Source organism: Juglans microcarpa x Juglans regia, chromosome 3D (genome assembly GCF_004785595.1).
Source record: "Juglans microcarpa x Juglans regia isolate MS1-56 chromosome 3D, Jm3101_v1.0, whole genome shotgun sequence".
Taxonomy (NCBI): domain Eukaryota; kingdom Viridiplantae; phylum Streptophyta; class Magnoliopsida; order Fagales; family Juglandaceae; genus Juglans; species Juglans microcarpa x Juglans regia.
In genome coordinates, this window is record NC_054598.1 from 37,509,848 (window position 1) to 37,536,749 (window position 26,902).

Below are 26,902 nucleotides of genomic sequence, written 5' to 3' on the forward strand. Positions count from 1 at the left end.
TATTTCTTGATAGAGTAATGCTATATAGTGAAGTGTGCTAATGTCGTTTAATCATTTTTAAAAAGAGTAGAGTCAATTATAAATAATTATTTTTTTATGTGATTTCGTATTTATTATTATTTTTTTAAAAAAATTACTTGACGCTTACATATTTTATGACTATATGTACAATTTCTCCTCTCGAATTATTGAGTTAAAAAACATAAAGAAAATGAACAACTGGATTTCCACTTGGACCCGCCAAGATGGCGTGGATTCTCTCTCGTCGACAAATTTCACACACCACCAAGAGCCGCACTCGACCTGAACAGATCCTCCTCTCTTGCTCACCGTTTCCCAACCCACATCCACTTTCTTTCTCAACACACTCGAACCAAAAATCATTGCAAACTGTAATCACCTATCCCATAACTGTGACGACGCCGGCCCAACTTGCATAGTTGCATGCTCTCCTATTCTCTCCTCCAAGCTCCTCCTTTCCCTCCCCCACAATTCCCTTCCACTTCGCTCATCAGAGCCCTTAAACCCTCACTCTTTCCTCCATTCCTCTCAATGAAGGACCGGCCTCCGTTCTCCTACGGCGCCGTTTACGTCCCTCCCCACCACCGCTTACGCTCCGTCATCACTTCCCCGAATCACACCTCCGCGGCTCTCATAGACTCCAAGCTCCGCGAAGCCCAAAGCGCGGTTCTAAACCCTAGAGCCGGTCCTCTGCCTCACTTTCAAGCCCAGAATCATCAGCAGCAGGAACAGCTCCACAAGGGGAATTCTCAGTACAACTCGGCGTGCGATGATATGGTCTCCGAGGAAGACTCAGATCGCGAGTTCGAGTCATTTTCACAGCCGGTAAGACTTCTTTTTCATTCCATTATTTTTATTTTCTTTGGTGTGATTTTCGGTCTTGACTTTGACTGACTGAGCTATTGTTTGTTAGAAAACTTCCACCTACTCCCGTCCCATTTTCATCCGACTATAATCAGCATTACCATAAAAAAAAATAAAAATAAAAATAAAAGGATGATTCGAGAGTGATAAAAGAGCCGCATTTTACATAGTAGGATTATCTTTACTTGCATAAGATAAATGATAGAAACACGCTATAGTAACCAAACTTACATGTTATGTCAAAATTATCACGTCGAACTAAAATTCAAAAATTAGAAGAAGGCTGGCATTGTCGGTGCAGCTTTCGAGATGGACACCTTCTAGTGACTATAAGTATTCAATTCAGTAATTGGGCAAAGTTGGCTCTATACTTGGTAGTTTAGCCCGGATTTTTTCCTCGTGCCTTAAACTAGGTGGGTTTGGTTGTTGGACCGAGGATGGAGCAAGTGTGGCACTTTGGAGGGCAATGGCTGCTCGATTTCCACACCACCATCCTCACTTATACAAATGCTTTCTGAGTGATCCCTTTATTTTGCATCCTCAAATTAACACTTTTCAACACGTGGCTCCGTCCAGAGTGAAATTTTTAGCTGCCAAAACACGATGGACATATAATCTAGGAAGAATCATGAGAGATGACACAATGAATACAAATTAGAAAATTCGGATTCAAAAACAGCAAGGGGCTATTTTCTTAGATGGTTCATTAAGTTTGGTATTTAATATATAAATATCTACTCTATTCACAGCACGGAAGTTACTTATCCAAAAAAAAAAACAATCACAGCATGGGAGGAAGTGTTGATAGATGTTCCAAGGGAATGAGCTAAGTTGATGAGAATGTGAGCTGAAAGCCTCACATTGCCCTGAGTATACTAGATTTGAAAATGACGTTCTCTTATGGGCTCTTAAGCTAAGACTGGCCTGAACTTACTTGAAGCTCAATCCCTGTGTCTTAATCGAAGAGGCAAAGTAATTGGTTGGGTTGTTCTATAGCACAGTCTTCTGACATGGGCTGGCTTGAGGAGGCATTGGATATAGGCTCCAATTGTCTGTAAAGATTCATAGTTCAGTGTTTTCATTTGACTACTGTTAAAGCTCTTCAGCAAAGGTTAATATGCTTTTCTGGTGAATGGAGCACCGGAAGGATTCTTTAATAGCTCTAGGGGATTAAGACAAGGGGATCCCCTCTCCCCTTTGCTATTTGTCGTTGTTATGGAAGCATTGAGTCGCATGTTTAGAGCGGCGGTTAATGGAGGCTTCCTTGCTGGATTTTCAGTGGGAGGTGTTACTATATCTCACCTTCTCTTTGCTGATGACTGGCGAATATCTTGGGTTGTAAGGTTGCTTCTTTGCCTTTGAAATACCTCTGTCTTCGGGTTGCTTTCAAGACAAAATCTATATGGGATGGTGTGTTAGAAAAAATTGAAAGAAGATTGACTGGGTGAAAACGGATATACTTGGCCAAGGGTGGTAGATTAAATCTTATCAAGAGCACTTTATCTAACCTTCCTACCTATTTTCTATCCTGTTTTCCATTACCTGCAAGTGTGGCCTCTCTTATTGAGAAAACTTTTCGCAACTTTCTTTGGGGAAGCATTAGGGAGGAAACTAGGTTCCATCTTGCTGGTTGGGATAGATAAAGTTTGCTCGCTGATTCCATGCAATGGGTTGGGGGTGCGTAATGTGAGGGTCTTCAATAAAGCACTTTTGGAGAAATGGTTGTGGAGATATCATAGGAAATGGGAGGGCTTATGGAGAGAAGTGATAGATTCTAAGTATGGGAGTATGCGGGGGGGTTGGTGTTCTAAGGAAGTTAGGGGGACACATGGCATGGGATTGTGGAAAAATATTAGAGCTGGATGGGGAAGATTCTCCAAGTTTTTTAGATTCGCAATTGGAAGTGGTAACAATGTTTATTTTTTGCATGATGTCTAGTGTAGTGAAAGGGCTCTAAAGCAGGTGTTTCCCATGCTCTACCAAATTTCTTGTGACAAAGAGGCTGCTGTGGCCGATTTAGTGGTATTATCTAATGGGGCGGTCCATTGGAATGTAAGTTTCTTGAGAGCGGCTCAAGATTGGGAGTTGGATATGTTTGCTGATTTCTTTGACTCGTTATATTCAATGTCAATGGGCAATGAGATGGAGGATAGGATGATTTGGTATATGAGTGGAAATAAAAAATTCTCGGTGCTCTCCTCCTATACGGCTTTCTTAGGTTTTTCTAATGATCATAGTTCTCCTTGGAAGGCTATTTGGAAGTGCAAGGTACCTTTTAAGATTGCTTTCTTTGTATGGACTGCATCTCTTGGGCGGATTCTCACTTCGGATAATCTGAGAAAACGTGGTCTCATCATCCTAGATTGATGCTTTATGTGCAAGAGAGACGGGGAGTCAGTGGATCATCTTTTGTTACATTGCAAGGTGGCCAGGTGTTTATGGAATGAGATCCTTAATCGGACTGGGGTGGCTTGGGTATGTCTGGAAGAGTTAGGGATATTCTGAGGTGCTGGACATGAATTAGGGGGAATGCCCACATAGTTGCTGTGTGGAGAATGATCCCTCATTACATTATGTGGTGCTTGTGGCTGGAGAGAAACAAGAGGTGTTTTGAAGACATGGAGCGTTCTTTGGATGAGCTGAAGCAATTTTTACAAACTTTACTTTCTTGGGCTTCAACCATTATTTGTAATATAGACAGTCTTCATGACTTGCTTGTATCTCTCACTAGTATCTAGTTGTAATTATATCAGTAAAATTTTACTTTTACTCATAAAAAAAAATGATTAGGTTGATCAGCTTGTGAAGGTTTTTGGCTAACCATGAGTGTTTTTTTTCCTTTTCTTTTTCTTTTTTTGTGGGGGGGGGGGGGGGGGGGGGGGGGGGGGGGGGGGGGGGGGGGGGGGGGGGGGGGGGGGGGGGGGGGGGGGGGGGGGGGGGGGGGGGGGGGGGGGGTAGGAGGAAAAAGGTGTTCTGAATCTTTTTTCTTTTTATCAGTAAACAAGATTTAATTGATCATAAAGTAGCAAGAGCCCAAGTATGTGGGACATATACAGCAGCCACCTAAGCTGTAGTGTTTCTTCCATGTGAAATGCAAGGAAGCATACAGTTTTTTTTTTTTTTTTTTTTACTTTCTTTGCATCTTGCCATACATGTCATGCCATTTCGGTGCTCATTGGCCCTTTAATTGTTCTTGAGAGTTTGAGTAGTTGTTAAGTGTACAGATCTTTGTATATACTTGCTTATGTATGTATTAACAGTTTTCACAATGCTTTTCAGGGTGCTTCCCACTCTAATAACGTTGATGAGTGGAGACGAAAGTTAACAATGCTTTTACATGACAAGGAGAAGCAAGAGTTGGTCTCAAGGGAGAAAAAGGATAGACATGATTTTGAACATATATCAGCTTTGGCAAGCAGAATGGGGCTTTACAGGTATCTTTTGCTTCACCAGAATAGAAGTTTTAATCAGCTCGTCTACTGTTAATTACTATAAAGTGAAATTTCTGAAAAATGAAATTATCTGTGTCAGCCATCTGTATGCAAAAGTTGTTGTCTTTAGTAAGGTCCCGCTGCCGAACTACAGATTTGATCTGGATGACAAACGTCCGCAGAGGGAGGTATTTTCTCACAATTCTGTTTCACTTGCTGTCCCTTTCTGTATGCATTTTTTTATGCATCATTATACTGCCATTAATGTACATTGTAGGGTACAAAATGTTGTCTATTTTGTTTACTTTTCATGTTCCATGATGTTTGTTCAGGTCCAAAAGGGTAAAGTTTTTTTTCCCTCCCATTACTCTCCTCTCATACTCTTTCGACATACACTTTTAAGGATAAAATTTGGAAAGTTGTGTTAAAAATTTCAGGCTATTATATAAATTGTCTTTTCTGAAAATGTGTGCATTGGCAACTTTGACAAACAATTTATGAAAAAGGGTGTTCATGTTTCTTAAGAATCTGAACTAAGATTTTAATAATTTGACAGGTGACCTTGCCTCTTGGGTTGCTGACAAGAGTTGATTCCTACTTAGGAGAATACCTCTCTCAAAAGCCTAAAACTAGAGAAAACTTTCCAGATCTATCATTTTCGAGATCGAGCAGTAGCTGTAGTATTGCCACTGATGAAGGGCTTTTTGAGCAACCTGAGCCACTGGCAGCAAGTAAGGCTGTTATGGAGAAAATTATTTGGCGGAGAAGTTTACTACTGCGGGATCAGCAACAAGCTTGGCAGGTTCATCTTACCCTGACAATTCTAGAACAGTGATTCTTTCTGTTGTTATCCGAATAAACTCTTTGTAAGTTTTACTTCAGAAGTTAGAAGCATGGATGGCTTTCCCGTGTATGAATGGATACTTTGTATGAAATATTACAAAGAGATCAGCTAAAGGGAAAGAAATAAGGAAACAAATAGTGTTGGCTATGCAACACATCCTCTTGAAATGGATAAAAAGAATCCATCTTTATACCATCACTTGTTTGTATCTTTACATGTGTATTTAAGCATACTAAAACTTCTTTGCTTCATCTCTTACCTTTTCATAAGCTTACCTCTCAACTGATTGGAGACATAAAGGTAGAATCTGAACTAGATGGTGGCTCCCTGAAACAATGCCCTATCCCCACAAAAAAAGTTTAAAAAAAGACGTGACACAACAAATAGTTAGATGGTAAGAGAAACATCAAACACTTTTGAATTGTTTCAGTATTTTAATAGATATTGCAGAGTTTTGCATTCACCAATCAAGCTAAACAAATTAGGTCTTACACAAATGGATACCTTCTCATGAAAACCAGAAATATGAAACTTTTGAAGAGTGGAGTGGTTGGAGAGAGCTTTTGAAGAAGAGGAAGTTCTTGATGTGGTTGGAGGAATGGCAAGGGATAAAGCTCCGGGTCCGTATGGTTTTTCGATGGCATTTTTTAAGCTTGTTAGGATCTTGTGTGAGAGGATGTTATGAAGGTTTTTCTTAAATTTCATTTGTTTATGAAATTTGAGAAAAGTCTTAATTCTAAATTTGTTGCCCTTATCCCAAAAATGGTGGGGGCTGTGGAAATGAGGGATTTTCGCCCAATCAGTTTGGTCAATGGGGTGTACAAGTTTATTTTGTAGGTTCTAACTAATCGTATGAGTGTGGTGATGGAAAAGATTATATCGAAATCACGAAATGCATTTGTCAGGGGTAGAAAAATTCTAGATTCGGTATTAATTGCTAATGAATGTTTGGAAAGTAGAATAAGATCGGGCGACTTTGGTATTCTTGTAAAATTGGACATGGAAAAAGCATATGACCATGTTAACTGAGAGTTTCTCTTATATTTACTTGGGAGATATGGTTTTGGAGAGAAGTGGTGTTTGTGGATTAAGCATTGCATTTCGACGGTCAGATTTTCTATTTTGGTGAAGGGTTCCCTAGTTGGTTTCTTCAATAGTTCTCATGGTTTGAGACAAGGGGATCCTTTGTCTCATTTTCTTTTTGTTTTTATCATGGTTGCTTCGAGTAGAATGATTGAAGCGGCAGTGGATGAGAGTTTCTTGTCGAGTTTTTTGGTGGGAGATGATTCTTGGGGGAGCATAAAAGTCTCACATCTTCTTTTCGTTGATGGTATTTATATTTTCAGTGAGACTAATTAGGATCATTTTGTTCCTTGAGAGCCCTCTTGTTATGTTTTGTAGCTGTTAAAAGTTTTATATTACTTGGGGACATTTCAGAGGAGACAACATGCTTTTCTCTCTCCGTACAACCAAAAATCAGACGATGAAAAGTGACAATTTTTTCTCTCCAATGATGTTTGGTGGGCTGTAATGACAGGATTACGTTTGAGTTTTGAGTTGTTTGGTTTGATCAGGATGGGGTTTTCAAAAGACTTAGTGATAGAATCAAAAGTTTTTTCATTAGTGAAGGAGGGAAGTTTCTTACTTATTACAGAGAGAAGTTGGAAGGTGATGAATAAGTTGACATGGGGGTTCTCCACGGTGCATGGGTTTGCTAAAGCACTGGAGGATTGTCTAAAGGGAGAAAAAAGGATTTCTACACCACGGTTAGGGAGGGCAATCGCAACTTAATAGCGCAACGGTGCTCAAATGCTCGCGGTCGTGACATGGTGCTAGTGGAATATGATGGTGGTGGCAGACTTAGTTTTATCTTCATACCCGAAGAGACGGAGGGTAAGGGACTGAGGATGGTGGAGGCACTGTGGGAGTTCGCGTACAGGGAGAAGCACAAGCCATAACAGAGGAGAAGCACCTATGCGGCCATCAGTGGCGGTGCTTCAGCTGCAAAAACGCTCCTATAGGGAGGTTCTGATGCTGGTGCAATCCTGTGAAATTAGAAGTGGAGACGGTGGCGACATGGAAGCTTGGAGAGGAGCCTCTGCAAGACAGGGCAATGGGCACGGGATTGGTAGAGCTCCTCGTAATGCACAATGGAAGGGTGGTGGTGGCAGGCCTGCTGGACTTGAAGACACAACTAAGGATGCTTCAGGACAAAGTGGACTTGTTGATATGGTGCGTAGAGGAAAAAAGAGACTTGGGGTGTGGAAAGAAGTGGGCTCGTTGCAGGCTTAGGCGTGGAGGAACCTAGATTTAATAAACCTATAGATGGGCAGCATAAAAGGGGACAAGTGGGCTTGGGCTCAGATGTTGGTGGGCCCAGCAAGGCTACAACAACCCATGTGGAGAGTTAGGGCAGCCCGTGTGATCCCAGTAAGGTGGGCCGCTCTTCTGAGCCTCAGCCTGTAGGGCTAAACGGTGGAAATGTCAGGCTTGTGACCCAGCCCGTGTGGAGAATCTGAAAGGGGGAGAGGGGAGAAAAAAGGGGGGGGGGGTGTTGATCCACGACCCTCTATTGGCAGGAGCCTTGCATCTTCACTTAAAAACTCTGCGGGAGCCTTGTGACCAGCCCAAGGAACCCTTGACGTTGGCCCAGAGGGTGACGGTGGAGGAGCCGACGACGGTAGTTTTCGAAAGGTTTCTAGACCTTCCTCTACCACCAAGTGTCGGATCTCTGGCGTATCTTGGCCAGACACCATTGACAAGCAGCAGGGAAGTTGTATCTCTTCCGGTGGAGGCTTTACAGCAGACAGATGAGTATACCGAGATACTTGCAGTAGGGAAAGGGCTTAGTAAGGATGGCTTGGCAGCTAACATAGTGAAACTTTCTGAAAATGATCACAAATTGACTAATTTGATGCCTTTAGAGGGAGGGGCATGATCAAAGCTTCGCGGATTTTATGAAGATTGTGGAGGAGGCAAAGGATTTCATTTTTAGAACTCTTTATCATTGATGACTGCAAATGAATGTTTTTCCTATTTCAGTTCTCAGGATTTTCTTGACCTTTTTACATTATTTACAAACCTAATAGGGTGGCAATAAACCTAATTGTGTATTGCCAACTATTAAAATTTGTCTTTATAAAATTTTTTTAATGTGTTTGCGTTATATCTAAAGAGTAATATATAATTAAAAAATAGTAACATTTAGTATACAACCTAAGGTTGTAGGTTGATTATTGGCCTCTTGGTTTAGGAACTTAGTGGAAGCGTGGTTTGATCAAGTGGGACTCAGATTCATTATTTGTTCTCAGGTTCATATGTTTGTAAGAGTAGCCTAGTTGCTTTATTTGGAGTTGTTTTTGAATTAGCTAGCTCTTTTAATCATTTTAGGAATTCGTGATGTCTAGATGATGTCAAGATAATATGTTGTCTTTAAGGATGGCTTTTATGTGAGACTTTACAGATTTATTCAGGCTGTTGGCAGATCTGTTGATAATCTATATCTTCTTCCTGAACATTCATTGTTTTTACAAGTACTCCTGCCTGAGTATTCTTTCACAAAATATTGTGGGATGAAGTGTTGTGATATATTTATTTCTTATTTTGATTAGGAATCTTCTGAAGGTAGAAAAATGCTGGAATTTCGTCAGAGTCTCCCTGCTTATAAAGAAAAGGATGCATTGCTGACAGCTATTTCACAAAATCAGGTGGGTCAGATTTTAGTTTTTTTGTTTTGTTTTGTTTTTTGGACTAGCTGCATGGCTCCAACCTGAAGTGCCTTCTCAACGTGAAGCTCAGAAGTTTCTTTTTTCATACTTTATTTCTTTGGGCTTTTGTCATTTACTGAATGGATCTACTATTCATGACTTTCTAGTGCCTAACTTGTAATAGGTGTTCTCTTTAGTATACTCCATGTATACTTGGGCAATGCTTGTTTACTTGTTTCGATACACTTTTATTTTACTTATAGTAAAAACATGAAGCTGCAGGAAGGGACTATTGTAGAGACAAGCTAGGGTTATGTTTGTTAAAATTTTGATTTTCTCTTGATTTGGTTTTGGGAAAAGCCTTCCTGGCACAAATGATATTATTTCTCATTATAGCCACCCTAGCAGTAAGAAGTCTCTTCATTTCATGCTATCAAAAGGTCAAATGGTTGTAACTAGATGTTTTTTCCATAATTTAGTGCCTTGAAGAGGATCAAGTCAGTACTGAATAATTTATTTTCCACCACGATAGATAAGGACTATGCTTTAGTTTGATTTTTCCATATTCAAGAATAAAAATGTTCCCTCTTGTTTTGGGTGTCACAAAGTAGGGTGATGTTTGAATTTGTTGTTCTTTTCTCCTTTTCACAGTTTTATTATTTTCTCTTCTTTTTTTATAAGTAAGATAAATCTACCCCTAAGCAAAGAGAGTTATTGTAAATCTACCCCCAAGTCTCTTTTCTTTTCTTGTTTTTGTTTTTAAAATTTTTTTCCTGTAAGATTAGTTAAATGCTAGTATGCAGCTGTACTCATAAGAATTAGTACAACTTTATTGGTTGTTTTTTTTTTTTTTTTTAACTTTTAATGGGAAGTAGTTTTACATTCTCAACAATACTTGAGAACAAGATTTTCTCGACTCCTGGTTTGCTTTTGCATGGTTCTATGATAGATAGTCCTTTTTTTTTTTTAAAAAAAAAATAGAGATTCTTGGATACTTATTGAATTTGTTAGGAATTTAATGTCTATTAAAAGAACCATATCTCTCTTAAGAGGTCAAGACCCCGGTTTGTCTAAATTCATTTTTTTTATTCATAAATTTTTTTTTTTTATTGATCATAAGAGTAGGCAAAAGCCCAGGTATATGGGACATATACAAGAGCGTCGCCTTAGCATGCTAGTTTAGCGATACAAGAAATTCGTGGAAACTCATTCCATTGAAATTAATTACAACCGACCAATGAAGTGAAGTATTGAAAAACAATTTCCTAAGATCTTCCATTGATCGTTCTCGATTTTCGAAACTTCTGTCATTCATTTCCCTCCAAATGTGCCACCATAAGCATATTGAGACCATCCTCCATATTGCTGCAATATGAGAGTTACCCTGATGACCTCTCCAAGAAGCTAAGGGCTTGTTTGGAAATAGATCTCATCTCAAAATTCTCATTTGATCTCATCCCATCTCCTTCCCAAACATAATTCAAATACAAACATTTTCAAATTAATCATTACAACTTTTTCAAACCAATCATTACAACTTTTCCAAACTTTCAAACAAAAAATAAAAAATAATTTAATTTTTTCAAATTCCTAAACAAAAATAATATTATAAAACTATATTCTAATAATATTTTAATTTAATAATATTTTTTATTCAACTTTTTTTCTCTCATTTCCCAAAATCCAAAAAATACTCAACTCAAACTATCTCGCTACTATTCACAAATTATCACTACTATTCACAAAATTCTCATCTCATCCCACTCCCCAAACGAGCCCTAAGAGATTAATCACCCTTCTTGGTATCACCCAAGTTATTCCCACCCGAGTGAAGAAGTCGTTCCATTTTGATAAAATCTTGTTCAGCATTTTGATATGTATTTTGAAATTTTAATAGAAATAGGAGAAAACTTGGGCACTGTTTGTATAGAAGGCTCTCCTAGTGACCGTGATTTGAAATTGAAAATATCATTTAAGTCGAAATGAACATAATTAAGATGTTGGTAAAAAGTCATCCAATCAAAAGATGGATTTCAGCTTATTCATAGAGAGGTTAGAACTTAACACCATTGATATTTTAGTTGATCTGTACCGTCCAAATGGTCAGCATAATGTAGAGCCATGCAGTAGCCTGAATAAAATAGACTTTTTCCAGTAGGACATCCATGTCCAGTGCAAATGCTCTTCAACTTTTGTTGGCATTACCCATTGAGTCCTGTACAGAGAGAATATAATTGACCTCTCCTTGTATGGGTTGTCAACCAAGCGTAGTTGTTTCTCTTGTATATTTCCTATGTATATGGGCTATGCCTATCGTTGTTCATCAATATAATTCTTCATAGTGATGTCAATAGATATTTGTGTACCGTACAAACAAAATTTTCTCTCCGTACATTCATCAATCCGATGAGGTTTGTGGGATTTAACGGCGACCTCTGAGATTGAAAAGAAAGTGTAGGATATTAACTGAGATCATGGGAGGTCCAATAAGAATAGTTATTGAATCAAAAACCTTCGTTTTGATGAAGGAGGGAGGCTCATTACAGAGAAGAGTTAGAAGGTAATGAAGGAGATAAGACTTGGGAAAGTGATGGTGCAATGGTTTATCATAACCTTGGGAGAAAGCCTGAGGAGTGGGATGAAGGAGTTGTATGTGACGACAAGGGAGGGTGATAGAAGCTTCATAGCACAAAAGTGCTCAAATGCCTGTGGCAGATTTATGGTGCTGGTAGAATATAGTGGGGGTGGAAGATGCAACTTTATCTTCATTCTGGAAGATGTGGAGTGGAGTGGAGGGTTGGAGGAGATTGGCTGCTACGTTGAGAGAGATCGTTTTGGAAGAAAAAGGAGCAACTCACAATGGAGGTGGGTGCTTGCAGAGGCTACCGGAGGTGAGGACCAGTAAGCAGAATCGATCATATAGGGAGGCATTGGTGCAGTCGACGGTGCCGGTGCAATCTAGGGAACAATACAAGGGTGGCGTATTCGGTGGAAGGGTAGCTTGTAGTAATGGTCAGAAGACAAATACAGTTCCTTAGCTCACTGGTATAGTACGTATGCAGAGGGAAGGAGGTGGTGGCAAGTCCTTTGTCAGCTTGTCAAAGAATGGCATGTACAGTACCTTGTAAAAAATGCAAGCACAATTGGAGGCTCTGTAGGAGCAAGTACACTTATTGATATGGTGCGCCGAGGAGGAAGCTGAGGTGGGATTGGGCCTAGGTTTGGGCTTGGGTCAAGGTCATGAGACAATGCATGGACAAGGAGGGAGGCCACAGCTCGTGGGTCAATGTGCAAGTGTCGAAGCCTATGTGGGCCTCACGAGTGAAAAAGGCCAGATGCGGGTGAGGGAAATAGATCAGGGCCGGCCTTATAGGCCACAGCCCGTGGAACATTTCAAGGGAAAAGAAAAAATCCCTTTAGCCTAGCCTATATGGAGAATTCGAGTGGGAGGCGAGGCTGGCCCTTCCACGGGTGGGAGGCAGCAGGGAGGGAGGCTGAAGAAGATCCTGGCCGAGAAGCTATTGACGGTGAGCCAGCAGGTGGAGATGACGGAGTTAGTGGGGTTGGTGGCAGAAGCAAATTCTGATTTCATGGTTGTCGCAGGTTTGAGTGTCGATTCTCAGGCCCAACAAGGACAGACTAGGCCGACAGACAGGGGGAGAGCCTCCTCTTGAGATTCAGCCGACAACTTCACCCGCAACTGTCTTACACCCTCTGGATATAGCCCATGTACTAGTTTAGAGACTGAAAGCAATGAGGGGAAGATTTGGGGCTTTCTCGGATGCTAGTTGTCACAAATGACTCATCTGAGTGGGATGGAAGGCCTATTTTTCCTGAGAAAGAATTTGAATTGCTAATGAAGACACAGTGGACACTTAGAGATGAGATGGATATTGGGGGGGGGGGGGGGGGGGTACCCGATACCGTAAAAATACTTGTTGCCAGATCACTCTAGTGTCTCTAATTGGGTGTTGCATAAGGTAAAGGAGATCCAGCATTGTGTAGGAATTGAGCGTGAGGGTTTCGAGGAACAATTCATGGCCTTACTAACAACCATTGAAGTTGGACATGGTCAATTAAAGAAGTCGGGTTCTAAAAAACAATGTGAGTTAAAGAGGCTAACATGGTCTCTAAACTATGAGGGCAGTTCAAGTTCAAGCCGAGAAAGAGCCAAAGGGAGGGGGCTAGCTCTAATTTTATGAAGCCCAAAATTGTATCTTGGAATGTCCAAGGGCTTAACGAGGCAAATAAATGCCTTTGGGTAAAAAACATACTTCGTGAGTTGAAGGCGGACATTTTGTGTTTACAGGAAACCAAGATGAAATTTATACCCGGGAGAATTGTTAGGAGTTTATGGAGCTGTACATATGTGGATTAGGCCTATCTTGCTTCTGATGGGGCTTCAAGAGGTGTTTTGTTGATGTGGGATAGAAGGGTGATGGAGAAAATGGAGGAAGTTATTGGGGAGTACATTGTGACATGTTCCTTTAAGAATGTTGGTGATAATTTTTATGGGTTTTTGCCGGTATATACAGGCTGAATCTGGACAGCAGTAGAAGAATCTTATGGGAAGAACTTGCTGGAGTTCATAGCTGGTGGAATTTACCATGGTGCATAGGTGGTGAGGATTACCGACCCATTAGTCTTGTGAATGGGGTGTATAAGATCATTTCTAAGGTGCTTGCTAATTGCCTAGGGGAGGTTCTGGAAGGTCATTACAAAACCCTAAAATGCATTTGTTAAGGGTAGGCAAATTTTAGATTTAGTCCTCATTGCCAATGAATGCCTAGATAGTAGGCAGGGGATCCTATACAAGTTAGATATGGAGAAGACATATGATCATGTTAATTGGAAGTTCCTACTCTATTTGTTTGGGAGGTGTGGTTTTGGGGAGAAATGGTGCTCGTGGATTAGATGGTGTATTTCAATAGTGAAGTTTTCAGTTTGGTGAATGGCAGCCCAAATGGTTTCTTTAACAATTCTCAAGGTCGAAGACAAGGTGACCCATTGTCCCCACTCTTATTTGTTCTTGTTATGGAGGCACTTAGCAAAATGATCTTAGCCTTGGTGAATAGTGGCTTTATTAATGGATTCTTGGTTGGTAATCTTAATAGGGGTACTATTAACATATATCACTTATTTTTTGTAGATGATATGCTGATTTTTGTGAGGTAAAACAAAACCAAATTTGGGCATTGAGGGCATTATTACTTTTTTTTAAGCGGCATCAAGGTTGAAAGTGAATTTTGATAAATCATAATTGGTGCCAATAGACAGTGTTCGCAACATCCAGTAGTTGGCCAATATCCTTGGATGTAAGGTTTCCTCTCTTCCCATGAATTACCTTGGTCTTCCATTGGGGGTAGCTGCAAAGTCTATATCGATTTGGGATACAGTGGTTGAGAAGATTGAAAGCAGATTAGCAGGTTAGAAGAGGTTATATCTCTCGAAAGGTGGTAGGATTACTCTTATCAAAAGTACTCTTTCTAATCTACCAACGTTTTTTTTATCTGTATTCCCAATCCCAACAAGTGTGGCAAACCGCATTGAGAAGCTATATCATGATTTTCTTTGCAGTGTAATAGGAGAAGAATTCAAGTTTCATCTAGTCAAGTGGGATAAGATATGCTCTCCTGTCTCTTCTGGTGGGTTGGGTATTAAAAATTTGAGGATTTTCAATCGAGTCTTTCTTGGGAAGTGGTTGTGGAGATATAATACGGAACCAGAAGCCCTATGGAAGTCGGTAATTGATTTCAAATATTGAGGTATGTGTGTGTGTGGTTTTTTTTTTTTTTTTTTTGGGGGGGGGGGGGGGCACTAGGGAGGCTCACGGGGTTCATGGAGTGGGAATTTGGAAACACATTAGAAGGGGGTGGGGGATCCTTACTAGGTATACTCGGCGGGTGTTGGGTCTAGAATAAAATTCTGGACTGACCTGTGGTGTGGAGTTCAAGCCCTAAAGGATTCATTCCCATCAGTTTTTAGGATTGCATGTGAGAAAGATGCATCAGTGGCTAATTGTATGGACTCATGGAGTTCTCTGGGGATCTAGTCCAATGGAATGTGAATTTCACTAGAGCGGCCCAAGATTGAGAAGTTGACAGCATTGAAGAGTTCTTTGGGCTTCTATACACCATGATGCCGAGAATACAAGGAGCTGTCATGATGTGGTGGACCCACCGGTAAAGGTACATTCTCGGTCTGTTCTTTTTATAAGTCTCTCACACAATACAGAATACGCAATTTCTATGGAGAAGGATTTGGCAAAACAAGGCGCCTCCCAAAGCGGCATTTTTTGTATGGACAACAGCATTGGGTAAGATTTTGATGATGGATAATCTACGGAAACGTAGGGTGATCATAGTAGATTGGTGTTGTATGTGTAGGAAAAGTGGTGAAGCTGTGGATCATCTACTGTTGCATTTTGAGGTTGCTAGAACGGTATGGAATGAAGTGTTCAACATATTACAGTTAGCTTGGGTTATGCCTGCCATAGTGACAGAGCTCATGGCTAGTTGGACAAATCTACGAGGTCTCCCACAAATCTCAGCGGTGTGGAAAATAGTTTCGATTTGTATCTTGTGGTGTCAATTGAAGGAGTGAAATGACTGGACGTTTGAAGACAAAGAGCGTTCATTAGAAGAACTTAGATTATTTTTTCTCAGCACTCTTTTTCTTTGGACCACAGCTGTAGATTTTTGTGGTCTCCTCGATGTTCAATTTTCATGAATTTCTTGTTTCTATTTCTCTATTTCTCTAACAAGAACTTAGATTATTTTTTGCCAACACTCTTTTTCTTTGGGCCACAACTGTAGATTTCCATGGCCTCGATTTTCAATTTTCAATTTTCATGAATTTCTCATTTTCTTGTTTCTTGTTCCTCTCCCTAAATTGGTGTTACCTTTTGTATACCATCTTGTGTACTTGGGCTATGCCTATTACATCAATATAATCGTTTACTTATAAATAAAAAATAATTCTTCATTACTTAATCAGAAAAAAATGACCTCAACTCTTACCAACAAAATAATGCTAAGTGAGAGAGCCTGATTGTCTCACTACTTGGATATTCATATTCTACCCTTGTCCTTTTCCGTGTCCTCTTTATCTTCTTTGTTCTTATTCTTCTTCTATTTGCCTGGGTGTTAAAGAGTTATTTTTTGGGTAAGTTTGTGAACTTCCTTTGGTCACGCTCATACATGATATCATCTCAGCCACGTACCTTCTAATTTGTTTTATAAGTAGCTAAAATCGGGGAGGGGAAGACAAAATTCGGGGGCTGTTTCAAGTGAAGTCTTTTTACAATGCACTAGTCCCTCTGGACATTATTACCTTCCATGGAAGGCCATTTTGAGGACCAAGGCTTCATTAAGAGCTCTTCTTTTGCTTGGACGACTATGCTCTGGAAGATCCCTACTTTGGACTACTTAAAAAAGTGACGTATCATGCTGGTAGAAATGTGTCTCAAGGCTTATTTTCTTTTTCTTGTTTCCCTGTGCAGTATATCCTTCGATGTCAGTTAATCTATGTCTCTCTAGCTTTAATTTCCTGGTTTTTTTTGCTCTTTTGTCATTCTTCACTAGGTGAATTTGTTTCTGCTATTTTTAATGCATGTATTTTGAGCTGTCGGTGGAATATATAGATATAGGCTCCACTTTTTTCATAGTCTATTTGTCATGATCTATTATGAAGTTTGACTCACTTCCTTCTGCTATTTTGTTTTATCAATACAATACTATTTTATAAGATAACATTATAAGAACCCCGGGGGGGGGGGGGGGGGGGGGGGGTGGTTACTGACAATGATCATATTGCCATATTTCATTGAAATATTAATACACAATTATTTCATGTAACTATGTATATTGAAGATATGGAGTGATAAATTTATAGCGCCTTAAAGTTTCTAGGCTTCAATAGCTTCAATATTAAGTTATTTAGGTTTACTTATTATATATGTTTTTTTAAACGGGTACAATTTTCTATTTTACAGGTTATAATTGTTTCAGGCGAGACTGGCTGTGGCAAGACCACACAAATTCCCCAATTTATTTTAGAGTCAGAGATAGAATCTATTCGTGGAGCTGCTTGTAGCATTATATGTACACAGCCACGACGAATATCTGCTATGTCCGTTTCTGAAAGAGTTGCTACAGAGAGGGGGCAGAAATTGGGTGAATCTGTGAGTTTCTGTTTTAAATACAATTTCCTCTGAAGACTGGCCCAAACTATTTTCAGTTATTGGTTATTTTTTCCCTTCTCTCTTTAATATGAAATTCATATTGTTATTGTTTTGTTGGCTTCCTTCTTCAAAGGTGGGATATAAAGTTCGGTTGGAAGGTATGAAAGGGAGGGACACCCACCTTCTCTTTTGCACCACTGGCATTTTGTTGAGAAGATTGCTTGTTGATAGAAACTTGAAAGGTGTAACTCATGTTATTGTGGATGAAATTCATGAACGTGGAATGAATGAAGGTAGATCTGGACTTGATCAAGTCTTTGATTTTAAAATGATGAGGTGTAATTTCTAACCATGATACGCATTTGATGGCAGATTTTCTGCTTATTGTCCTAAAAGAACTCCTTCCTCGTCGACCAGAACTTAGGCTAATTCTGATGAGTGCAACCCTTGATGCTGAGCTTTTCTCGTCCTACTTTGTTGGGGGTCAGATAATGCACATCCCAGTACGTTAAAATGCCAGTGAGCAATGTTATTTCCTTCCCTTGTCAATTTGATCCCTTCGTTTCCATGATTTTATTAGGGATGGTTGTGGATATACATGTTGCCACCCTTGTTTCTTCAGTTTCCAAATTTACAGTTGTTATACTTCCACTGGAGTCTACTCTGATCCATAGTTATTACCTTACTATCATTTATCTATATGGATTAAAGTTTTACTGGAGTAAGTAATTACATTTATGTTCATCAAGCCATGTTAGTTACTGATTGGTGGGATTGATCCTTCTGATTATATGCATACAAATGATCCAAATTTTTATTTATTTTTATGACATGTTTTTGTTTCTAAAATTCATATTGCATTCTTCTCATGTTGATATAAAATATTTGTCTGGTGTTCCTAATGGTTTGAGCCATTTTTTTATATGGTGAGAGCATTAGCTTTTTATATGATTCGCTTACCTCTAGCATCACGATGTTTGGCTAGCCAATTTCTTGGTTGAGTTAGTTCTGTGCTTTGATTTTTTTAGAGATTTTAGATTAGTAACAACTGAATGAAGATCAAGTTCAGGTGTATATTTTGATTGGAGTATGAGTATCCCAAGTCTTTTGCTGAAAGTAACATGAATTTCATTGATGGCCAATTTTTATTATTATTATTATTATTTTAAATTGTCATCAATGAAATTCATGTTACTCTCTTCTATTAAATTTTATTTTGCCTATCAAAGAAAAAAATCGATGACCAAAAAGCACTGCCCAAGCACACGAAGAAATACACATCAGATACACCTAACTAGAGAAAATAATGAGATCAAGAAAAGTCTAGAAGCTAAAAGTTAGAGAATTATAAATGGGCAGCCATCCAACAGTAAAGTTCCACCAGCTATTAACACCATTCAAACTTGTTAACTCTGGGCATTAATAGGATTTAGTAGATGTCGTTTTGGTATTCTGTTTCATTTACTTTTAGTGTGGGTATTATGGCATAGACTCAGGCAAGGCATAAGTTTTGTACATTGTTTCCTGTCTGGTGAACACCCATTTGTTTGATTTTGTTTCCTGGTGAAATTTATTTCCCTCTGCAGACTCTGATTATTTTAGTGTGATGTGGGTCTCATATCTCTACTTTTTCCTCTCACTTTGTTTTTAATTAGGGTTTTACATATCCTGTTCGAACTCATTTCCTGGAGAATATTTTGGAAATGACGGGTTACAGATTGACCCCTTACAACCAAATTGATGATTATGGTCAAGAAAAGATGTGGAAAATGGGCAAACAAGCACCAAGAAAGAGGAAGAGCCAAATAGCTTCCGTGGTTGAGGTATACAACATGCTTGTTGGGTACTTTAGCCGGGAATTTTTTATATTATTTTTCTTCTGTCTTCTTCTGATTTCCTTTTGGAAGTATTTTATCAGGATGCTCTCAAAGCAGCCGATTTTAAGGAGTACAGTCACCAGACTCGGGAATCTTTGTCATGTTGGAGTCCCGATTGTATTGGGTTTAATCTAATAGAGTATATTCTATGCAACATATGTGAAAATGAGAAGCCTGGTGCTATCCTAGTTTTTATGACTGGCTGGGATGACATAAGTTCTCTGAGAGATAAGCTGCAAGCTCATCCACTTTTAGGAGATCCAAGCCGGGTTTTGTTGCTAGCATGCCATGGGTCTATGGCCAGTTCAGAGCAGGTAAATCTCAATTCATAAATTTCATGTAGTGTCAGACAGATTGACTTGTATTGCGTTTCTTGCAGTGTTTTTTTTATAGATAATATAATATTTGGAATGCATGCAGAGGCTAATATTTGATGAGCCTGACGATGGAGTGAGGAAAATAGTGCTTGCTACTAATATTGCTGAGACAAGTATTACTATTAACGACGTTGTGTTTGTTATTGACTGTGGAAAAGCTAAAGAGACATCTTATGACGCACTGAACAACACTCCTTGTTTGCTTCCTTCCTGGATTTCCAAGGTTTCTGCTCAACAAGTAAGGTTATGTTCTGGCTGAAGGTTTGATCCCTGAGATGGAGATAGTATGTGATGGCACTGATGGCACTGCATTAGTTCTCTTCAATAAACCTCTGAAGTTGTTTACTTGTTTGATTCTGGTAGTTATGTTTTTTTTTTTTTTGTTTTCGCATTATTTATCCACTTCTGTACAAGGCTTCCTTCATGTTGAAAGCACTTGTCAGCAGATTAGTGTGAAATGGCATTATACTTTGTTATAATGGCACTTCCTACTAGAAACAAAGAAAGTAACTTCCTTAGTTCTGTGTTGTTTCATGTCCATGGTTCATGACGAGCACAAATATTACCTAAATCCTTAAGAGGTTGAACCTGAAGAATTCATGTTTCATTTAACGGGTTTTCATGGAAAAGAGAGAGAGTGTAGTGACAATGAAGGACGGTTATAGATGGATTGCATAGGTTTGTTGGATCCTGATTCATGTCTAGGTGTCTGATTGGTATGCCTGTCATACTTTAGAACGTTGGCATTTGGCTGAGTTGTAAAATTGAGTTGGTTATCTTTATATTGAAGATCGATTAATGTGACAATTTTATGCACATAGAATGTACAGATGAAATACTTGTTTCTTTAACATTTGGGCAATGTGGCCACATATCGCAAATGGAGTTCCATGGTCCTCATTTAACATATATTTGGCATGCTTTGAGGAATGAGATCATTTTTAGTGCTTGTAGATTGTTTTTTTTCCCCTGTATGTTAGTGTGCATCTAATTTGATTTAGACATTTAACGTAAATTTGGCTTTTGCTTGGTGTTCAGTAGTAGGGACTTCATATGTGGACTATGACATTTTGTCTGTCTTACTACCTGTTCAAAGTTTTGGACCATTAGGTTTGATTAAAATATGTTCTGTTTGTCTCTGTCTTGTATATTGTAGAGAAGAGGAAGAGCTGGTCGTGTTCAACCTGGAGAGTGTTACCACCTCTATCCTAGATGTGTCTATGATGCTTTTGCAGAGTATCAATTGCCAGAAATTTTAAGGACGCCTTTGCAGTCTCTTTGTCTGCAAATAAAAAGTTTGAAACTTGGAAGCATCTCTGAGTTTCTGTCTAGGGCTTTGCAATCACCAGAATTACTAGCGGTAATAGTCATCTTGATATTTTTCTTTCAAATCTTATTTTGGGGTAATTATTACAGGAATCTTCTGTCACGCTCCTTTCATGTGAGTTATTTCGTTTTTACTACATTTCACATATTGGTTTGATTTCTGATTGTTTGCAGGTTCAAAATGCTATCGAGTATCTAAAAATTATCGGTGCCCTGGATGAGAAAGAAAATTTGACAGTCTTGGGTGGGTGGAGAAATCTGATTTTTACCTATCCATCTCAATTCTTCAAACTTCTGTAAACAAGATATTTATTATAAGAACAATGTGCCTCATGCGGTCCTTGTCACTGACAGGGCGCTATTTGACTATGCTTCCAATGGAGCCAAAACTTGGCAAGATGCTCATCTTAGGTGCTATCTTCAATTGCCTGGATCCAGTATTGACTATAGTTGCTGGCCTTAGTGTCAGGGATCCCTTTCTAACACCATTTGATAAAAAGGATGTAAGTTGGCTTTCCATCAGAAAATCATGAGATATGTTAACACACGTGCTTCCTTAGATGTGTATATATATGCATTACATACATAGCTTGTATAACACTTGTATGCTATTATAAGAACAATTAGCCTCATGCGGTCTTTTATTATGTGTATATGTGTCCATGTCTTTTCACAAGGAGAAAACAAAATTTACGATCCAGCTAACCCATGCTCATTATCCAAAAAATAGAGTTAGAAGGAAAAAAACTAAGCACTCCTGCCCTACCCCGTGGTCTGAGAACCTTCTGTATTTGTCAAACCCAACTGTGCAGCTTACTGACTGGATAACAAACTTGGACTAAAGTATTATGCTATTGTTTGGGATTTCCTAGAGAATCATTGCATATTAAGTATTTATACCGTTCATGATAACGTGGACATATTATTGGACTTTTGCTCCATGTAATGTCCCAATAGAAGGCCCAAACCACATAGTCTATATTCTAAAAGGATTAGTCAATGGTACAATTGGAGATCCATTGGAATATTATAAAGAGCAAGAACTTCTTCTTCCCGAGTAATGTGAGATCTCATACACCTCCTACAATCTTTCCCTCTTAAATTCCCGACATCCTTGTCGGGCCAGTCCATCGTAAATGGCACGGCTCATGTCCCACATTTTTTGTTGGGATAGACTCTGATACCATTTGTAATGCCCCAATGGAAGGCCTAAACCACAAAACCTATACTCCAAAAAGACTAGTTAATGATACAATTAGAGACTCATTGGAACATTATAAAGAGCAAGATCTTCTCCTTTCCAAGCAATGTGGGATCTCATATACCGCCTATCCTTATTCTTATCATATGGGGTATCATACTCTAGTATGTGATAGAGGAGCTGGTTTAGGAATTTCAAAACTTTTCTTCTTTTGTTAAGAGTTTGTTGTCAAGCACCATAATTTGGCTACACGATAGGATAGTTCTCTCTAAATCTCAAACTGTACCCTCTCTATTTCAACATTGAACCCAGATCTCCCCTTCTAAGTGGGCAGAGGCACTTGGCCCCAAAGGCTAATCATACAAATGACAACCATCTTGGTTGAAGTAGCTTGTGGCTGCTGAGATGGTGGTGGGAATGTAGTAAAATTGCAGCCTATTTGGCAATTAGTGTTATGTAATTGTTGCTTATATGCTTGGAAAATAAGCTGAATAGAATGTGCTTGTTTTCCTCTTTGCAGCTTGCAGAGGCTGCAAAATCTCAGTTTTCACGAGATTACAGTGACCATCTTGCTCTTGTTAGGGCCTATGAGGGCTGGAAAGATGCTGAAATAGATAACTCCGGATATGAATACTGCTGGAGAAATTTTCTTTCAGCACAATCAATGAAAGCTATTGATTCTCTTAGGAGGGAGTTTTTCTCTTTGCTCAAGGATACTGGCTTGGTTGATGGCAATACTGCCTCCTACAATGCTTGGAGTCATGATGATTATCTCATCCGAGCAGTCATTTGCTATGGACTGTATCCTGGAATTTGCTCTGTTGTGGTTAGTCATAGGTTTTACCATATCTTCTTAATCTTTGTTTTTTGTAAAATTTTATACTCTTTTATTCCTTTTATCGGCGGTTTTTCTTCTTCTTCTTCTTCTTCTTCCCTTTTATTTTTTTTTTTTTATTTTTTATTTTTATTTTTTTTGTGCTTTGATGAACCCACATATTCATTTTTCCTGTATCTCTTGGAAGTGTACCAAACACGTGGGATTAAATTTCTCCGTTCTCCACAATTCTTTCCTCATTATTTTTGGGAGGTGGGGGGTGGGTAGGGGTGATGCAATTAGGGACTTAGAAGGCATTGTCTGAATATTTCCATGATGTCATGAATGCAAAAACAAAAAAGAAAGTGAACTATGAATAGATTGAATGGTTTGGCTAGGCCTCTTTGAACTCTTTGTTTCTTTTGTAAATAGATTAATTATTTGTTGTCTTTAAGAAGATGATTTGGTTGTTTCTTCCAATCAGTATAACCCGATTAGTTTCCGTTGTTGTTAGTCTCAATGTACTAACATAGATGCATGTGCAGAACAATGAAAAGTCATTTTCATTGAAAACTATGGAGGATGGCCAAGTGCTTCTGTATTCGGTAACTTTCTCCTCCTTTATATCAACGTATTATAAGGTTTTCTGCATTGTTTTTCACATTCTTTTTTCATTTGCCCAGAACTCAGTCAATGCTCGGGAATCTAAAATTCCTTATCCATGGCTAGTTTTCAATGAGAAGATAAAAGTGAATTCTGTTTTCCTCCGTGACTCAACAGCTGTTTCTGATTCAGTGCTTCTCCTATTTGGTGGAGGCATCTCAAGAGGGGATACTGTAAGTTGTCTAGTTGTCGATTTCTATAGCACAAGAAGACACGAGTCCTTGCATTTTTGTCCATTGGTTGTTATTGTTATTGTTGCCATTTGCCGTCATCATCATGATTTTGCTGGTGTAAACTTGGTCTTAGATCCTTGCTTGAACGAGAGGTCTTTGACTCAAGTCTAGGCTCCTACGTTTCTTCTCTTCTATTTGCATGTGCAAGGCCTAGGCCTACGTTCTATCATGGTTGCAAGGGTTGTAGTGTAGCCTACATTAGAGGGCTGTTGGTGTAAGCTTTAAATACATTTTTGGCTCCGTTCCTTAACAGCTCAATTGCATAAGCTTTCTGGACTATTCATTTAATATATTGGTGTTGTCTTACTGTTTTGGCAGGATGGACACCTTAAAATGCTGGGTGGATATCTTGAATTCTTCATGAATCCTTCTATAGCAGACATGTATCTAAGTTTAAGGGAAGAACTTGATGAGCTGATTCAGAATAAAGTAAGTAAAACTTGGGTGGGAAGCATATCCTTGTTTTTCCTGAATTTATGGATTCCTTCTATTTTTCATCAGTTTTTTCTTGAAATCCTATACCTATAAAAAAAAATTTCTTCTGAAATCCTAGTTCCATGCTCTTAACTTGTGCCTTCTATTCTTTTGTAAAATGTGTTTCCTGGCTGACATGCAATGTCTGCGTTATTGATCCTGTTAATTGACCCTGGTCAATATGGGCAGCTACTGTATCCCAGGATGGACATACACACCCATCATGAGCTCCTATCAGCTGTGCGGTTGCTGGTTTCAGAGGACGGATCTGATGGCAGGTTTGTATTTGGCCGCCAGGTCCTGAAGTCCTCAAAGACATCTGTTATCGCAACAAAGCCTACCTTAGTTTCAAGAATTGAAAGTGGACCTGGGGGTGATAATTCTAAGAGTCAGCTACAAACATTGATCACCAGGGCTGGATATGCTCCGCCCACTTACAAAACTAAGCAACTGAAGAACAACCAGTTCCGTGCCACCGTGGAGTTTAATGGAATGCAAATTATGGGTCAGCCTTGTAACAACAAGAAAAGTGCGGAGAAAGATGCTGCGGCTGAGGCTCTTCAGTGGCTTATGGGTGGAAACCAAGCAGGCAATGAGTGTATAAATCATATGTCAATGTTGCTGAAGAAAAGCAAGAAGGATCATGGTTAATCTAATGAGATTGAGTGAGGGCTTTCCGGGAGAATTGTTTTTAGGAATTTCTGCAACATAGTCGTGTGACCATGTGGATCAAGATCCCCCCTCTTCCTTCTGGAAAAGCGGAAAAAAAAAATTAAAACATAAGATGGCAGTCACTTCAAAGACCCAGTGAAACTTGACCATGTGATATGCATACTGTCCTATAAGCAGTCAGACTCGGGCATACTTCACTATGAAAGAACATTGTTTAATTGAATGATACTGTATCATCTGCTTTAAGTGATAGAGCTACAGCAGACTGAATAAAGTCGAGGGGAATGCAGTCGACCTATTTTGTTCGTTTCATGCTTTTTGCTTACACTGGGGGACAATTGATGGTGACCTGTAGAGATGGTCAAGGACAGGCTTGGTGGGAATTAGTACATGGCATCAATGGACAATATATACAGATGGGAGGAGGAGCTAGCAGTGATAATTATCCCGTTTTTAGCACATATATATAATTGAGAATGTACAATTTTGTATATTATTGTTCCTTTAGAAGTAATGAGTAGGCATGTATTTTTTTACGGGTGATATCATTTTATCTTCTCCTTTTTCAACTTCTTGTAGTTTCTGATGTCAGAAAAGAAAAAAAAAGAAAAAAAGAAAAAAAAAAAGTCTGACCGTCTATTGCTCTGTGCAATGTGTGTATAACCCTATGGATTCGGCTTCCTGTGCATTTGTTGGTGTTTCTTTTCGGCAGGATTTTCTCTTGGGTTTGGCTGCATGGGTTGATTTTCTTTTCTTTGTTTGTTTCAAAGCAATCTGGCCTATAGTTGGAGTGAATCAATAGCCTCGATTTTGTTGCATCAGTCCAAAGGGAATATCTTGGATCATCTGTTATATACACTACAGAGAAAAAACGAATTGATCACAAGTAAATTGCATTGTTATTAATATTCTCAGGCTTCAATCATCATACATCCGTTTGAGGATGGGTAATGTTCAAAATTAATTAGAAGTAATTGATATGCTAAACCATAGGATTCCATTTAGATGATGTTATCGTATTGTTTAGAGTGGAAAAGGTTTGGAGTGGAAATTGGAGTTGAACCTCTCCCTAGTCCCCATGCATTTTCTTTTCTTTTTTGGCTAGGCTGCAGTGCAGCATGTACAGTGCAGTTCAACGGATCGAGGATCAATGGCATAGTCTTTTTGCACAATAAGACGATTCTCCAACTATGTTATGGCTCTGTGGCTGGCAATTCAGGATAGATTAGACACTGGTCAATGCATGCATATGGGCATTCTTCCAGAAATTTGTTGTTCCCATTACGGACAAGATGTGAAAGATATCACTTGATCTTCTTTTCCTTTCCTTGTCTACTCCAAGGTCATTTCTGGTTTTCTATATGCCAGAAAGTTAGAACTTCGAAAGAAGATATCTTTTGAACAAACAACATGCAAACTAATGCCTTTTTCCAATGATTTATTTAATGTTGAAAAAAAAAAAAAAAAAAAAACTCGAGAAGTACTCTTCATGATAATTAATTCCTGATGAAGTTACTGCATATTGTTGCGATATTTGTGATGAAGTTACGTATGGGAAAGGGTTAGAGCTAATACTCTCTCACTCTTCAATAATCTTGATCTATCTCAAGAAAGTTGGTGCATGCATGATTCCAAAGATTATGCAGCTTTTACACGTACGGTGCTTTTCGACATGGATAGTTGTACGTGTTGCCTTGCCAATTGTCTTCATGTTGTACGTTTATGAGGTGGTGAGGCCCTGAGGGAACTTCTTGTCGATTAAATTCTCTAATTTCCAACTTGAGATGTGATGTGATGTTTACGTCCCGATCGGCCTCTTGAAATACTTCCTCCTTTTGACGTAAGAGTATAGTAGATAATGAATCATCTATATTTTTTGTTACAACTTTTTTTTTTCGCGGTTCTGTTTAAATGAAGTGATACAATTGCATTAGACGGTAGTTAAATAGGTTGTAAAATAAGTTGTAGAAAGAGGAATTTTATGCATCAGCTACTATTCATTTTCACATTTCATATCTATAGTTTTTTTTTTCATAGGGTGCGGAGGGTATTTTTCATAGGGTATGGCGTGTTAAATAGTGAATAGTAGTTGATGAGAAAAATTTTTCGTTGTAGAAATATCATTATTCTTACATAGTTGCTTAATTATCTTGCAAAAAAAAATATAATTAAAAAGAAAAAATAGTGATCAGCTTAGGAGTGTTAATTAGAATAAT

General features: G+C 38.9%; 1 protein-coding gene across 2 annotated transcripts; it reads left to right on the forward strand.

The window, feature by feature from the left end:
* The first annotated feature begins 289 nt into the window (after positions 1-289).
* Positions 290-25,374, forward strand: LOC121254809 (DExH-box ATP-dependent RNA helicase DExH5, mitochondrial). Of its 2 annotated transcripts, XM_041154971.1 has the most exons (19): positions 292-846; positions 4,165-4,319; positions 4,417-4,504; positions 4,873-5,118; positions 8,772-8,867; positions 16,861-17,049; positions 17,183-17,342; positions 17,422-17,552; positions 18,705-18,872; positions 18,968-19,240; positions 19,347-19,541; positions 20,460-20,663; positions 20,804-20,873; positions 20,984-21,132; positions 22,351-22,656; positions 23,190-23,249; positions 23,328-23,480; positions 23,859-23,969; positions 24,204-25,374. In XM_041154971.1, the coding sequence occupies exons 1-19, from the start codon at positions 445-447 to the stop codon at positions 24,663-24,665; spliced, it is 3,618 nt and encodes a 1,205-aa protein (XP_041010905.1). In that variant the 5' UTR covers positions 292-444; the 3' UTR covers positions 24,666-25,374. The 2 variants fall into 2 exon arrangements, with proteins under 2 accessions (XP_041010906.1, XP_041010905.1); XM_041154972.1 differs by lacking the exons at positions 23,328-23,480; positions 23,859-23,969; positions 24,204-25,374 and having other exon boundaries at positions 290-846; positions 22,351-22,745; positions 22,785-23,212.
* Positions 25,375-26,902: the final 1,528 nt, after the last annotated feature.

Coding starts and splice junctions, on each gene's coding strand:
- LOC121254809 (XM_041154971.1), top strand. CDS start 445: ATGCTCTCCTATTCTCTCCTCCAAGCTCCTCCTTTCCCTCCCCCACAA. Junction 4,320..4,416: donor AGCAGAATGGGGCTTTACAG/GTATCTTTTGCT, acceptor TATCTGTGTCAG/CCATCTGTATGCAAAAGTTG. Junction 19,241..19,346: donor CTATGGCCAGTTCAGAGCAG/GTAAATCTCAAT, acceptor GAATGCATGCAG/AGGCTAATATTTGATGAGCC.